Source organism: Lynx rufus, unplaced genomic scaffold (genome assembly GCF_022079265.1).
Source record: "Lynx rufus isolate CCGP_SWC_20201006 ecotype Redwood Valley unplaced genomic scaffold, mLynRuf1.p SCAF_11, whole genome shotgun sequence".
Classification (NCBI taxonomy): domain Eukaryota; kingdom Metazoa; phylum Chordata; class Mammalia; order Carnivora; family Felidae; genus Lynx; species Lynx rufus.
In genome coordinates, this window is record NW_025814825.1 from 20627563 (window position 1) to 20641815 (window position 14253).

The 14253-nt window shown below is 56.8% G+C and overlaps 1 protein-coding gene across 3 annotated transcripts; it reads left to right on the plus strand.

The window, feature by feature from the left end:
- The first annotated feature begins 6141 nt into the window (after positions 1-6141).
- On the plus strand, positions 6142-12849 carry PPIF (peptidylprolyl isomerase F). 3 transcript variants are annotated; one of them, XM_047073045.1, is made up of 6 exons: positions 6142-6420; positions 7654-7684; positions 8201-8289; positions 10035-10131; positions 10611-10686; positions 11969-12849. In XM_047073045.1, exons 1-6 carry the CDS (start codon positions 6235-6237, stop codon positions 12021-12023), a joined length of 534 nt encoding a protein of 177 aa, XP_046929001.1. In that variant the 5' UTR covers positions 6142-6234; the 3' UTR covers positions 12024-12849. The 3 variants fall into 3 exon arrangements, with proteins under 3 accessions (XP_046929001.1, XP_046929000.1, XP_046929002.1); XM_047073044.1 differs by having other exon boundaries at positions 6144-6420; positions 11888-12849; XM_047073046.1 differs by lacking the exon at positions 6142-6420 and adding an exon at positions 6951-7078 and having other exon boundaries at positions 11888-12849.
- The last annotated feature ends 1404 nt before the right edge of the window (positions 12850-14253 follow it).

A 14253-nucleotide genomic window follows, 5' to 3' on the forward strand; every position in this document is an offset into this window, starting at 1 on the left:
CCGGCTGTGTGTGGAGCTATGGGATCAGAGCTGGCCTTTAAAGGGCCCTGACTGGGGGCAGGATGCGTGTGTATTAGTTATCTGTTGCTGCATTGCAAATGGCCCCAATACTGGGGGGGCTCAAACCAGCACAAATTTATTATCTCGCAGTTTCTGGGGTCAGGTGTCCAGGTGTGGTTTAGTTGGGTGCCTCTGACTCAGTGTCTCGGGGGTTGCAATCGGGCCATCGGCGGGGGCAGCGGTCACCTCAAGGCTCCACTTGACCTGCGGGATCCACTTCCAAGCTCACTCACAAGGCTGTTGGCAGGCTGCCCAAGGTCCGCGTCCAAATCCCTCACGTAGTTGCCAGACAGCCTTGGTTCCTCGCCGGGGGCCTCCATTAGCTGCCTGAGGGTCACACCACGGCAGCCAGTGAGGAGAGGGAGAGAGAGAGAGAGAGAGAGAGAAAGAGGGAGGGAGGGAGAGAGAGAAAGCCCAAGGCAGAAACCACAGTCTCTTTGTAACCTAGTCTTGGAAGTGGCATCCCATCACTGACGCCATCTTCTGTTCACTAGGAGGGAGTCATTAGGTCCAGCTCACATCCTAAGTGAGGGGAACACTGGGGACCATCTTAGTGACTGCCTCCACAGGGGTGGGCATGGAGAAAGGCAGAAAAAGGGGGAAAAAATCATAACTTTTTTATATAGTGAAAAGAGCCCAAGCCCAGTGACCCCGGCTCAAATGCTGGCCGTTCTGTGTAGCCTTGGGCTGCCCGCCATCTTGCTACTTAGAGTCCCAGCCTCCCCTTCTAACAAGTGAGGTAACAGCTCAGCTGGCCTGGGCTAGGTGGTATGCATTCATTCATTCATTCATTCGTTCATTCACTCGTTCCCTGGGGCCCCAGTATGGTCAAAGCCCTTCACCACATCATTCTCCTTAATATGGACGACCCTGTGGCATAGGCGTTATTAACCCCTCTTTACAGATAAGGAAACGGAGGTTCAAAGAAGCCAACAACAAACTCCCTGAGCTCACACAGCTACGTGTGATTTGGTCCAAATGTTTCCTCCTTGGTCAGGCCACCCCGGCCCCTCTCATAAAGTAGCCCTGACCGCACCCCCTCCTGCCCCCGCAGCCCCTGCAGAGCACAGCACCCGGCTTCACTCGTGTACCTAAGAGCATCTTTGTTCTCCTTTTCTTTTTTTTTTTTTTCCTGCTGTTTTCCCTCTTCCCCATGAAAACAGAAGTCTGCTTTTTTGCCTAATAACTGCCGGATTTCGAATCCCTCGAGAAGCTGTCAGGCACCCAGCAAGGGTGCAGAGAACAGCTGGGAAGGAAATGAATGAAAGGGGAAGCCAGGTTTCCAGCAGAGTTCTGCTGTCCCAAAACCCACACGTTCAGGACCGGGGGCTGGGTGACAGTGACGCGTTCCCCCAGGGCCTGCCTCCACCATCCTTCCAAACTTTTCCCTCTGGGGGCAGCTTCTCAGGAAGACTTCCTCAGCCCCCGGGGCTGCCCACAATACAGTGGCTAGCACATACATTCAGCAGGTATGCTTCCTCCATTCTACTCTGTTCCATTCCGTTCCATGACCGGGGGGCTTTTGCAAGAGCCAAGCAGCTGGGGAGGTGGAGCGTGGGGTGGGGGGTGAACCGGCCCTGCCTGTTGGCTGCCTCTCCCAGAGGCCCACGGCACCCACACCAGCAACTTTTAAAGCCCAGATGGACTCTGAAAGGGGAGTTTCCCCAGACCTTCCTCCTAGGCCTCTTTCTGGTCACTGTGCCCACCACCCTCCATCTGGGCCTCGAGGGAAACCTCCCCTGCCCATCTTTCCCTTCTTCCCATCATGCTCTGGTTCGCAGCGTGCTCGAGAACAGACCCACCCATGGTTCCTGGAAGCCAGCAGAGAGAGGCTGATGCATTCATACTGCTCCGTGAAGTCTGGGAACGTCACAGGGGAATGCCTGAGTGCAGCCCTCCCAGTGGCCTGTTAGCAGGTCTGGCTCACTTTCTGAGCTGTTAGCCAAGAATCTCTCTTCTAGGCTCCCTGTCAGCTAGCTGCCCATAACAGATACTCTCCTGGGCCCCAGCCCCCTCAAATGGAACCAAGAGAAATGAAGCCCAAGGCCTTTCTACCCAAGGTACATTGTCCCAGTGACTGATACTGGCAATGATCATTCGTGAACATCCACCCCTTGCCCACAGCAGGGCCACCTCCCTCCCAGCCCCTCTTGGAAAGGTCTCCAGGACCACCGTGACTTCATCCCTCACAACAGCCACAACATTCACCCCTGCCACCCACACGGGCTGCCTGGGAGAGGCTTACTCGGGAGCACTTACCATCACGTGGCACTGTAACGGTCTGTCCCGACTTCTTCTGGATCCCCAGGGCAAAGAGAGGGTTCGTCCACCTTCCCAGTAGTTCCAGGCTGTGTGACTGTGGGTAAGTCCCTGAGCCTCTTCTGAGCCTCTTTACAGAGCTAGAGTTTGCTCACAGCTAGCAAACCACTGGCCCAGAGGTCCCATCTAGGTTGTGGAAATGTTGTTTACGGCTCATTCAGTGCTCAACTTTGTTTTAAAAGTAGTTCCCAACATTTAAAACTTGGGAGATTTGGGGCGCCTGGGTGGCTCAGTTGGTTGAGCGTCCAGCTTTGGCTCAGGTCATGATCTCACTGCTCGTGGGTTCGAGCCCCACGTTGAGCTCTGTGCTGACAGCTCAGAGCCTGCTTCAGATTCTGTGTCTCCCTCTCTCTCTGCCCCTCCCCTGCTTGTGCTCTGTCTCTCTCTCTCTCTCAAAAGTAAATAAACATTAAAAAAAATATTAAAACTTGGGAGATTTTATGGGGCACCTGGGTGGCTCAATCAGTTAAGTGTCCGACTTCGGCTCAGGTCATGATCTCACGGTTCGTGAGTTTCAGCCCCACGTTGGCTCTGTGCTGACAGCTTAAAGCCTGGAGCTGCTTTGGATTCCGTGTCTCTGTCTCTCTCTCTGCCCCATCCCCTGCTCACGCTCTCTCTCTCTCTCAAAAATAAACATTAAAAAGTTTTTTTTAATTGGGAGATTTCCACAAAACCTAACGATTTCAGCTTTTATTGAAAAATGAGAAGACCCGGCTATACTGGGTTCATGGTCTCACATACACAATTGGCTGGCCTGGGCAGCAGCTGCCCCTTTAAGTGGGGTGTTTGGACACAGCGCCACCTCCCTCTCTCCCTAGAGCCTGCCCAGTATGCTTTTACTCTTTACTTGTGTATGTCACTGCCTGCCCCCCACCCCCATAGGCATCTGAATTCACCACCCCTGAATGTCAGCATGACAGGACTGTTGTTTGGCTCTATGATGCCTAAAGGGATCCTTCAGGATCCCTAGGTGACAAAAACCATTAACACCCTGGATGAGAAGCCACTTTGGCTGAGTGGAGAGAAACTGCTGTTTCTGAGGATGACACAGAGTCTATAAATAGCCTCAGAGCCAGGTGAGTGCTGACACTTGCCCAATGTCACCTGGGCTGGGAGTCCTCGAGGGCTGGGCATGTTTCAGTTCATGGCTCACAGCTCAGGCACTGTCCCTCCTCCTGATGCCACTGAGGGCGGTACGAGGAGGGACGACTTCACAGCTGAGCCCGTGGAGAAGGTGGAACTTTTCCCTGGCGTGGGTAGGAGGTAGTGATGGCATCTGATTTTCCAAAGAGAGTAGAGGAACATGAGTGGACAGGGTTGGTTTTCAGTCTGGGGTCCTATAGATGGGGACACGGGACCATCAATGGTTCCCCAGTGCTATCCAACACTGTCAGAGCTCAGCCTGGCCTTCAGGACCCTCTGTGATTGCCCGCCAACCCCCACCCCAGCCTTTCAGTTTATGGTCCATATTGTAGCCTTTCCTTGAAGGTACCCAGCCTGGCTCTGGCTCATTCCCCTTCTAGAATCTCCTTTCCACATCTTTGTGTGTCTGCCCCTCAGAGGTGGTTGTCTCCGGACCGATCCCCCAGGGAGAAACCATTTGCCCTGTCCCTTGAGCTCCACAGACTTCTGGCGAACTCCTCAGCCCCCCTCTTGCTGTGTTGTCTGTCCCAAGCTTGTCTCTCTTGCCCTCCCCACCCCATTACCAGCTCCTGAATGGCAGCGAGAAGGATCTGACCCATGCAACAAACCCTGGCCCTGGGGTCAGACAGATTCATCATCGTTCCAACACTGCACTCCCAGGAAATTCACTCTCCCATCTCTTGCAATCCATCTCTGAAATGGAACCGCCTCCCAGGCTGCAGTGGGGTGCAGACAAACTAGGGGCTGGGGAAGGGCTCTGAGGACAAAGTGTCTGAGTGAACGAAGGCAGCTCTCCCCTGCGTGAGGGCTGCTCGTGCTTCGCTGGGGGATAAACGGAGACCCTCCAAGAGCAGGCTTGAGGGACAACAGGGTACCACTAACCCACCTGGCACGGCTAAGGGCTGTGTGAGCTGAGCACCTGTCACTGCCATGCGGGCTGATTCCTCCCTCCTCGTTGCGGTCTACAGTATGCACCAATACAGGGGGGCCCTGGGAGATTGCTGAGGGCCCGGACGGGGCAGGTGGCAACATGGCTCCCTGCTCAGGCCTGTTCTGCTTCAGGGCACGAGCACCATGAGAAAGGAGGAGGCATTCCCCAGGACAGAGGGAGGCTCCATCCTGAGCTGGAACCCGGGGAGCATCTGGGCTCCCAGACCCAGCTGGGGTATCATTGAATGACCCGGCTCCTCCTGGGCCAGGAGTAGAGAAGGGGACTATGAACTTCCAGAAAAGGGCCGAGCCACAATTTTAATGAGCCTGGGACACTCTGCTCTAACCTCGTGAATTTACATGGGCCAGCATTTTGCTGCCTGACCCCTTCTCAGGAGCCGATTCGGGTCTCAGTTCAAGTCCACCTGACTCCAACGTTCAGCCCCTACCCTCCTCTGGGGCTCCTTGGACCTCTGAGCCCCTGCAGCTGAGACCCATTGCTGTCTGAGCCCTAAACCCGAAGCAAAGACTAGAGTCCAACTATCACTGATGCTCACGGCACAGTGCTTAACAGTTGACACATTCCTCTCTCTCTTGTTCATTTTCCTCTTGAAACAGACCTGGAAACAAGCAGGGTAAGGATTACCATCATATCCTTATTCTCCAGAGGGGAAACTGAGGCTCAGAGAGGTCCGAGAAGACTGGCACAGGCTGGCAGTGGAGGATCCAGGGTGCTCCTAGCCCCGGGCAGTGCCTTCCCCCATCTGGGTCCTTGTTTTCCATTTGGAGAGTGAAGATGTTAGCCGAGATGCTCCCCCAGGGCCCCTATTATTTACTTACCGTGGTCCTCCCATACCTACCAGGCTTTTAAGAAGCCCCCCTCAACATGTGGGGTAAATCCTTCCAGGCGGTAGTTCTCACTTCCCCTCCTCTTCTGTCTTGCCTTTTCACTCACTCATCCTTGCATTACCTATGGAATGGCCCCCATACTATGTTACCTGCAGGTGTGCTCTTAGCATGACTGGGGGAGCAAGGAAGCCAGCAGCCGGCTGCTCTAGTTATTGGAGACCAGATCTGTCAGTCTATGGGGTTGAAGGGACGGTAGTCAGACCCAGTCCTGGTGGAGGGCTGGGACCTGGCCAGACCCTTTGAGTTCCAGCAGTCGTATGGGAAGAGGATCCGATGTATAGAAGCATCTGGAGACAGGGCCAGGCTAGGACCAGGAGGCCTGTGGTCACCACCGGAGGTGTCTCTGCCTGCGTCCTCCTACCATCTTTCACTCTAATACACCTCTCATCTCCACCTTCTTTATCTCTCACCCACCGTCTCTCTTGGTCTCTGTCTGCAGGGTCTGTGGGTGGAGGGGCGCCTATACAAAGGGCGAATGTAGCCTTTTGTTATATTCAAATAGAAACACACGATGCTCATCTTTTGGAGCTAACCACGTTTCAGCATATTTTCCCTCTCTCTTTTTTCATACTGTTGGAACTCTTACAGAATGGAACCGACCTCCTTTTGCTGGGTCGTGTCTGTCCCTCAGGTCTCTGGCACCGCGGGGGACGCGTTAAGAGCAGCTCACTGGCTGCGCTGACCGCTGGGGCCGGCAGGGGTCGCCCGCGGACAGGCCCGGAGGGGCGGGTGGGGGCGGGGCCGCGAGGCGGGCCCGGCAGATAAAGGCGGCGGCGGGCGGCCCCGGCTGACTCGGCCCCCTGGGCGCGCGTGACTGTCGCAGTTACGGTCTCCGCGGGTACCGCCGCTCTCCCACCCCGACCTGCGGCCGCGATGCTGGCTCTACGCTGCGGTCCCCGCCTGCTCGGCCTGCTCCGGGTCCCGCGCTCCGCGCCGCTGCGCCTCCCCGCGGCCCGCGCCTGCAGCGGCGCCGGCGACCCGTCCCCTTCCTCCCGGAACCCGCTCGTGTACCTGGACGTGGGCGCCGACGGGGAGCCGCTCGGCCGCGTGGTGCTGGAGGTGAGAGCACCAGGCCGGGCCGCGCCGGACTGGGCGTCCGGGATGGTCCCGGAGAGCACTGGACTTCGGCCCGGCTCCGTGCCTGACTCGCTGGGTGACCTTGCCCCCTACACCAGGGCTCTGGGCCTCAGTTTCCCCATCCCTAGCAAGGCGCATCAGATTGGTCTCTTCCGGTCTCCCCTCGGAGGCGGAAGTGGGGGGCACGTGTGGAGGTGAAAGCTCAAGGTCAGGTGGTAGACTGGGAGAGTCGGGCCCTGCTGGCTCGTCCTGGGGTAGGGGAGAGGTCCTGAGACTTCGCGTGGTCAGCTCCCAGATCCGAAGTTCAGAGGTGGGTGCGGGGGGTGCTCCGGGGACGGGGCTGCGGGCGGGCCGGGTGCTCACGTGGCTGCCCTTGCTTAACGCGTAGCTGGCCCGCTGCCCCGCCCCCTCGGTGGGGCTCGCCCCCTGCGGAGCGCCGGGGAGCGAGCCGAGGTGGTTTCCGGGCGGCCCGCCTCCTCTCGTGCGGGGCGGGCCTTAGGCCACCAGGCTGACCCAGGATGTCCTTCCTGCAAGTCGGGGTCAGTGTGCCCAGGGCCCTTCACCCCAGTTCCAACCCCGCCATCCTCCCGAGGGTGGCACCCCTGTCCTGCCCCTGACTCACAAAGAAACAAATAGCGGGGTAGGTAACAGCGGAAGCTCAGGTGTAGCTCAAGCCCGACCCCGTTTTGAACCGAGAGGCCCTCGTTAAGCCTCAGTTTCCTCTTCTGGAAAATGGAGAGCACCCTCCTTGCTCCCATTTATTTTAATGGGGTGGCGCCAGGGTGGCTCTTGAGGCTGGGAGGCAAGAGGTGGGCTTGGATGGGGCTCTAGCCTACCCTTACCCACCGTCCCGCCCCCCTGCCTCTCTAAGGGGCTGGGTTGGCCCCTCTCTGGGCCTGAGGCTTTGATGCTTGGGGCCCAACTGCAGTAGCTCTGCCAGTTCTGCCCCTGGAAGTAGGCCGGGATGGCATCGTCAGCTCTTATAGATTAGGAAACGGAGGCTGCTTCCTCCCGGTTGGGGTTCAGGAAGCAGCTGGCAGAAATGATAGCTGCCTCGGCTGCCTCTTGTGGAGGGCTGGGAGCAAAAGGAATGGAGTGGCCCATGGTGCCCTCTCTGACTCCTTAGCCACTGTGGGGGATGGGTGGAGAGGAGGTTCCTTCCGTCACCTGCCTCTGGACTGACCACCTTCTCTTGTCCCTCTTCTCTCCCCACAGCTGAAGGCAGATGTCGTCCCGAAGACAGCAGGTAAGATGGGGCTGGGGGTCTTCTGAGTCTGGTCTAGGAGGAGGGAGGGGCCCAGGTGGGTGGGATGGTGAGAGAAGTTGGGACACAGAGACCTGTGACCAGATGGGAGTTCCACAGGAGGCTCAGCTGCTGTGTATCCTGGGCCAGCTTTCTGTCCCTCTCTGAGCCTCAGTGTTAGCCCTGCCCACCTGTCCACTACAGCCTCAGAATCAGTAGAAGGCACAGGTCAATTTCCTCTGGGACAACTTCCTCCCTCCTGGTGGCCAGGGGGACAGGGTAGTGGCTCCGTGGCCCGGGGACTCCCTGCCAGGAGCGTGTGCTCTTGTCACAGGGCTCAGACACTGAGCTTCGAGAAGGAGATGATTTGCCCTGGGTTACACAGCCAGAACAGACTCAGGCGTCCCGGGGTCTTTCCACACCCTGCTCACCTCCTGGGGCAGGAGCGGGAATTTGAAGAGGAGCTGTGACCCTGCAGTTGAGGCCCGGCTCTTGACTTGCTGTTCCTTCAACCCTCAGAGAACTTCAGAGCCCTGTGTACCGGGGAGAAGGGCTTCGGCTACAAAGGCTCCACCTTTCACAGAGTGATTCCGTCCTTCATGTGCCAGGTATGGTGGCCCTGCCTCAGTTCCTCTTTTGTCCGTGGGGGGTGGTAATGGGTCGCCTCGTAGGGTGGTCTTGAGGATTAATGAGGGAGCACCTGCCTGGTGTGTGGAGATACCCAACGGAGAGCGACGAATGACTCTGTCGGCCTGTCTTCTCACCCTGACACAGCAGAGCCTGTCTGGGCTGCCACAGCCCTTCCCTGCCCTGGCAGTGGAGCCACAGGGCAAGGGGCAGGATGGCCTGGCTGGCAGAGCCTGTTGGGGGTGGAGGTGGGGAACCAGCATTGAGGTCCGGATATGCATGGGGGACGGGGGCAGGTAGATCTTCAGGCCTTGGAGGACCAGCGTATTCAGACAGTCTCTGACTGTGTCCCCTTGAGCACTTGGCATAGGAGAGGAGGAGGGAGAAGACAGCAGAGACAAGAACACACAGGTCTGGACTTGGAGCTTCTCTTTCTGGAGAAGGGCATCTTTCTCGGTCAGATGAGTGTTCGTTAGTCACCTGTGCCGCCTGTTTTTCAAAAATACCAGTATTGGCTGTATCAGAGGTTTGGGGACAGATATGGACAGCAGGAACCTCCCCAGGGGTCCTCTGTTCGGTCAGACCCTGCCAAGACAGGGGTTGATGTGTTGAGGCCAGCAGACCATAGAGGCAGGGGCATGAATGTCATGACCTCTTTGAAGCCCTTCCAGCCCAGAATTCTCTCCCCCGTTCCCTCCACTCCGACCTGGGGCTGTCATCATCTTGTGGCGAGTGGCGGTGGGTTGGGACTGGGCCTGCTGACGTGTTCAATGTGGCGACTGCAGGGATGGGCAGGGAGGCTGCGGCTGGGGGACAGGTCTGGCCAAGCCTGTGGCTTTCTGCTGCCGAGGCTTTCCCAGCTCTGCCTGCGGCGGGCTGTGGATGAAGCGGGAGCTGACGTGGAGGTCCTAAGCCAGGCTGGGCTCTTCCTCTGAATAGCAGCGGGCAGGGGCAGGGACTTGCAAGGCCGGAAGACTCTCTGAGGCATGAGTTGGGGGCACCGGAAGCTCAAGCCGGGGTTTTGAATCATCCCTCTCTGGGGACACCCTGCTGCCGTTTGTGGATGCTTAGGTCAGGCCGCTCAGGTTATCCCTCTCACCTGAGGATGAGATCTCGAGAAGATAGAGATGTTGGCAGGGAGCCGGGGCTGGGGCTGGCAGCTCTTCTGTGAAGCCTCAGGCAAGCTGTGAGGAAGGATGCCAGTCCTAGGGGGACCCCGTCCTGGGTCTCCAGGACTTAGGGGAACCGCTGGGCCTGGTGAGGGGGCGATGCCGGACAGGGAGCGGGGCCTAGCATGTGCCAGCCGCTGCCACTCCCTACAGATCGGACTTGGGAACGGGGACCCCTGGCCACCTCCCTGTCCACCCTCCAAGAGTTGTGGGTAGAAAATTCTGTGTCCCTACGAATCCTCTCAGAGTGGCCATTAGATCCTTTGAGAATCATTTAAAAACTTGCCCAGGTTAAAAAAAAAAACAAAAAGTGAATCATTTGAAAGGCAAGGTAGTTACGGCCGAACGTACTTAAGCTTTATTTTTGCTTGCTTTCCTTGTCGTTTTATTACTCCTTATGTCCTTGGATTTTTTTTTTTTTTTTCTGACCCCTGCGCCTGAGGGGCTTCTGGCTGGGTGGGCCCGAGGTGCGCCGGGGGCTCTCCCCCCAGCCCCGCAGTGGCATCCCCCTGCCGGCTCTGGGTGGCCACCGCTCAGAAGGTGCCCTGTGCTTGCAGGCGGGCGACTTCACCAACCACAATGGCACCGGGGGAAAGTCCATCTACGGAAGCCGCTTTCCTGATGAGAACTTCACACTGAAGCACGTGGGACCAGGTGAGTGGCGGCGGCCGTTCCCCAGTCGGAAAGCCCTGCGCTTTGACCAGCCGCCACCATGCCTCCCACGCCTGGGAGGTTTGCCGTCCGACCATTGCTCGCTCCATATCCGGCGACACGCCTCCCAGCCTTCAGCACTCGGGGTTGGGGTGCTGGGTTTTCCTGGAGCTTTTTCATTCTGAGCTCTCAGTTTGAAAAACAAGCCTTTCTTTGAGAAGCAAAACCCAGCCTCGTGTCACGTTGGAGACCCAAGAGGCAGCCTGCAAAAGGCCTGTTCTGGCTCCGCCTCTCCTCCCTGTGGCAGCATAGGTGGACAGGCCCTGGGGAGCTGGTCGCCCTCTGGGCCCGCTTCTGCTCTTCCAGCTCCAGGATCTTCAGACTTAAACATCTTTGCCAGGGTGTGAACTGTCCGCTCTTTAGAATGACTTCCCCGGTGAGCCGCCTCCTGGGGCAGCACGGCTCACTCCTTATTTTTGCAGGTGTTCTGTCCATGGCGAATGCAGGCCCCAACACCAACGGCTCCCAGTTCTTCATCTGCACCATAAAGACAGACTGGTGAGTTCCCTGCTCCTGGCTCCTGGGGGTGGCCTTGCAGCGAGAGGAAGCGGTGTGTGCTTCTGAGGGGAAGGTCGTGTGAGGCCGGACTGTGCCCTGGGACAGTAGGCCTCTCCTGGGCTGTGTGTCTGTATGGGAGAAGGATAAAGTTCATGGAAGGACTAAGGGAGAATTTGGGGTGTTCTTGGAAGTGTGTCTTTATCGGGTTTTCATTGTTGCTGTCAGCTGGGATTTTCTCCATGCGTCGTGCACACACGCACAAAAGGACTTTTACCAAACACGCTTGGGAAAATGCAGCAGAAGTTCTCAGGCCTCAAGATGGCCTGTGGTAGAAGCCTATTTGCTTAGTTTAGCCTGTTGTTTCCCGGTTTCACGTCAGGCTTGGAACGGACCCTGGAGCCCTCTTGCCCACATGCCCGTGGATTTTAGGGATGTCTTCCCTGCTGGATTACCCACCACCTATTAAGTTCCTCTGCCCAAAGCCCGCCTGTGTCCCGGCCCTGAGGCATATAGGGTCAAGGGAACAATAGCTGGCCTGGAGCTAAGACTTAATAAAGCCCATTTCCTAGGACTTTAGGGAGACCTGAGTGGTGGGTGGATACCAGCTATCTCTAACCTCCAAGCCGGAAGGGACATAGATGTCCTTCCGGGCTGAGCAGGTCTCTGCTGGCCTTGCCTACTCTTTGCTCCTTCCATGAAACCCCTTCGTTACTGCCCTTGGGGGGTAGCCAGCGGTGGCCTTGCTGGCACTGACCGAGCTCTCTTTTGAATCCTTGGAACTCTCAAATCAAGAGCCTCTCGGGACTTATTTTCACCAGGCTCGTTATCCCAGCTCTTAGCTTGCCACTCGTGACCGTACACGGACCTCTCATTTCGTGGGAGTGGTTCGATAACCCCGTTACCCCCCTGTGCCGGACAAGAATAGTTCACCTTTCATAGGTGAAGTTACCAGGATTCAGGTTAAGTGGCCCAGGGCAACACGGCGTGCGAGGCAGAGCATATGCCCTGGAAGGGAGACCTCCTCCGGTGTATTTTGGGGAGCTCGGCAAGGCTTGATACCGGAGCTTCGAGGGGTGGGTCCAGATTCTCAGCGCGGGCTCCCTACACAGTTGCTGCCTTTGGTACAGAGTTCCCTGCCCAAGTGACCGCGATGTTGGGTGACACCGCACTACCTCTCGCTCTTACCTGACTCAACTCACAGGTTGGATGGCAAGCATGTTGTGTTTGGCCATGTCAAAGAGGGCATGGATGTCGTGAAGAAAATAGAATCTTTCGGTTCCAGGAGTGGGAAGACGTCCAAGAAGATCGTCATCACAGACTGCGGCCAGTTGAGCTGAGGTGCCATGACCAGGGCGCGAGGCTGGCGGCAGCTGCACGTGCCTGGGCTCCCCTGGGGGCCGCCTCGGGCTCCAGCAGACTTGTCTGTCCTTGTTGCACGCCGCGGTGGGGAATGTCCGATCTCCACGGGGCCCACCGCACCGCTGCCCCAGGGTCCACCCTCCCTCGCCACCCCGTTTTTGGCCATCCATCACAGACGTGATGCCATCAGGCCTTACCCGTGATCCCCCAGCCCACGTTCACCTGTGCCTTGGACATCGGGGGTGCCGAGGGGTTAGCTTCGGGTACAGGTTTCTGCCTTTTCCTTGACCAAGGGGGAAAGGCAGCCGCTGCAAAAGGGCCGCTGTATCTGTTGAACATCCTCTTCTGATTAGAATAATTTAATTAACAAGATGGACTGGAGATGAAGCTGTGACAGCCCTCTAAGCCGTGGTATGACCTCACTTGGTGGCAGAAGCCACAGAACCCCGGAGCTTGGCCTTTGGAACGTAATCGGGGCTTTTGCAAAGGGTCCTCGGCCAAGGCCTTTTATCCCAGCCACTGTGAATCCTGTTGGTTCGCCGCCGCGGTTTCTGAGGAGAGTCCGTGAGGGGAGAAGCAGACAGACCCGGGACAAACCCACTGCGAGCTGTGCCTAGTCGATGAAGTCAGGGAGAGTGGAAATGGCGTGTGCGTGCCTGGTGCTCGGGAAGACCGTCGACATGTATTTTCCGGAGGGCTTCGATTTTTCTGTGTTTAACAAATCTGATGATGTATATGATACACATTTGGGGCTTTTATTTGTGTTCACTTTAAATGTGAAAATAAATCCTATTTTCTATAAAAGATCGTCTGGTGTCTGGTGGCTTTAGAAAGCAGCGTTTATCATCACCCCAGCAGCCACGGAGGGTCCTAGCGTCATCCTTATAGATGGCATGGGCTCAGACATGGGCTCTTAGCACCCGTGGGCTATCTGCGAGCACTGGTGTCGCCCCGAACCCCAGCCCCACCTCTTGGCGACCCCGAGTCTGTTTTCCTCTGCTGTATAACGTGGTAACAGTGATGCTGGGCTCACAGAATGGGGAGAGTCAGATGCGATCCGTGTCAAGTGTGTAATGTGGCACCAGGCACATCGCTGTAATAAACACTCTCACCAGCACGATGACATCGTCCATGTGTCAAAGTCTTAGGGAAGAATCTGTGAAAATGTAAAGCTAGGTGTGGACTTCATCATCCTAGATTTACCATTTAGATGTGGAATTCTAGGTGTTTCTGAAGTCACAGGGATGGCAGATTGGGGGTGAGAGAGAAGGATTAAGAACTCAAAGGGCCAGAGATGGAACAGTCTGGATAACAGAATAGTCACATTCCGTTCGCAGCGTGATGGAGTTATTTTGTCTTGGGGTTCCTACAGTCTGATGATGAGTGCTCCCTGTCATTCTGAGGTCACAGTGGCTGGAGTTGGGTCGTTTGGAGTCATGGAGGGTTTTCCTGATGTCAGTTTCCATAGTTCGGCTGCGTGTTTTGGGAGCTTAGCTAGCCTAGCAGTGTTTAAACAATTTTCAAGAGCTGTAGGGGCCCTCCGCTGTACAGGGAGACCAGGGATGTGGGCCCCTGAACCCCATTTTCAGGCAGATGGCTTTTTTTCTTATTGGAGCTCTGCAAGAGGTTTCATTTGAAGGATGGGCTCTTGAGCCAAACAGGATTCGTGATAACGGTGATGATGATAATTGGTCCACAAGCCAGTCCAATATTCTCCAGGGAATCTGGAGTGAGCCCTCTACTTTAACTCTCAGATGATGAGGTGGGGGTAGCCTGTTCGGCCCAAGCTTTGTGGGCTGCTCTTCCTCCATAATGCTGGCAGAAGGGGCTTCCCGACTTGGCAAGGTGCCTCCTACCCAGCTTGGCAAGGTGCCTCCTAGGGGAGGACCCCTGTGTGGTGGCCCTCAGCTCTTCCTTTGTCATTAGGAGGAGGGTCTGGCGTGGGTGGGTCCAGACTGGAGAGCATTTCTCAGTGAGTGGCTTCTGGGAGCCAGAACTCAGCTGGGCGTCCAGGGCCACTGGAACAGGACATGTAGAGGAAGTCTTGTCGCCAGTCTGAGGCCGTGAGTGGGGTCACGATTCTCCAGGTGACCCTGTGAATCTGCTGACAGAGCAGGGGCTAGAAACTCAGACTCGCCAATCCAGAGGGTTCTCTGTCGGGGGGCCTCTCAGAATGCACAGGCCCATTGGTCCTCAGGTGCCCGCATT

Bases quoted from the DNA above. Each gene is read 5' to 3' on its own strand.
- PPIF (XM_047073044.1), top strand. From the start codon at position 6,235: ATGCTGGCTCTACGCTGCGGTCCCCGCCTGCTCGGCCTGCTCCGGGTC. The intron at 6,421-7,653 runs GTGAGAGCACCA...CTCTCCCCACAG, and splicing joins TCGGCCGCGTGGTGCTGGAG to CTGAAGGCAGATGTCGTCCC. The intron at 7,685-8,200 runs GTAAGATGGGGC...TTCAACCCTCAG, and splicing joins TGTCGTCCCGAAGACAGCAG to AGAACTTCAGAGCCCTGTGT.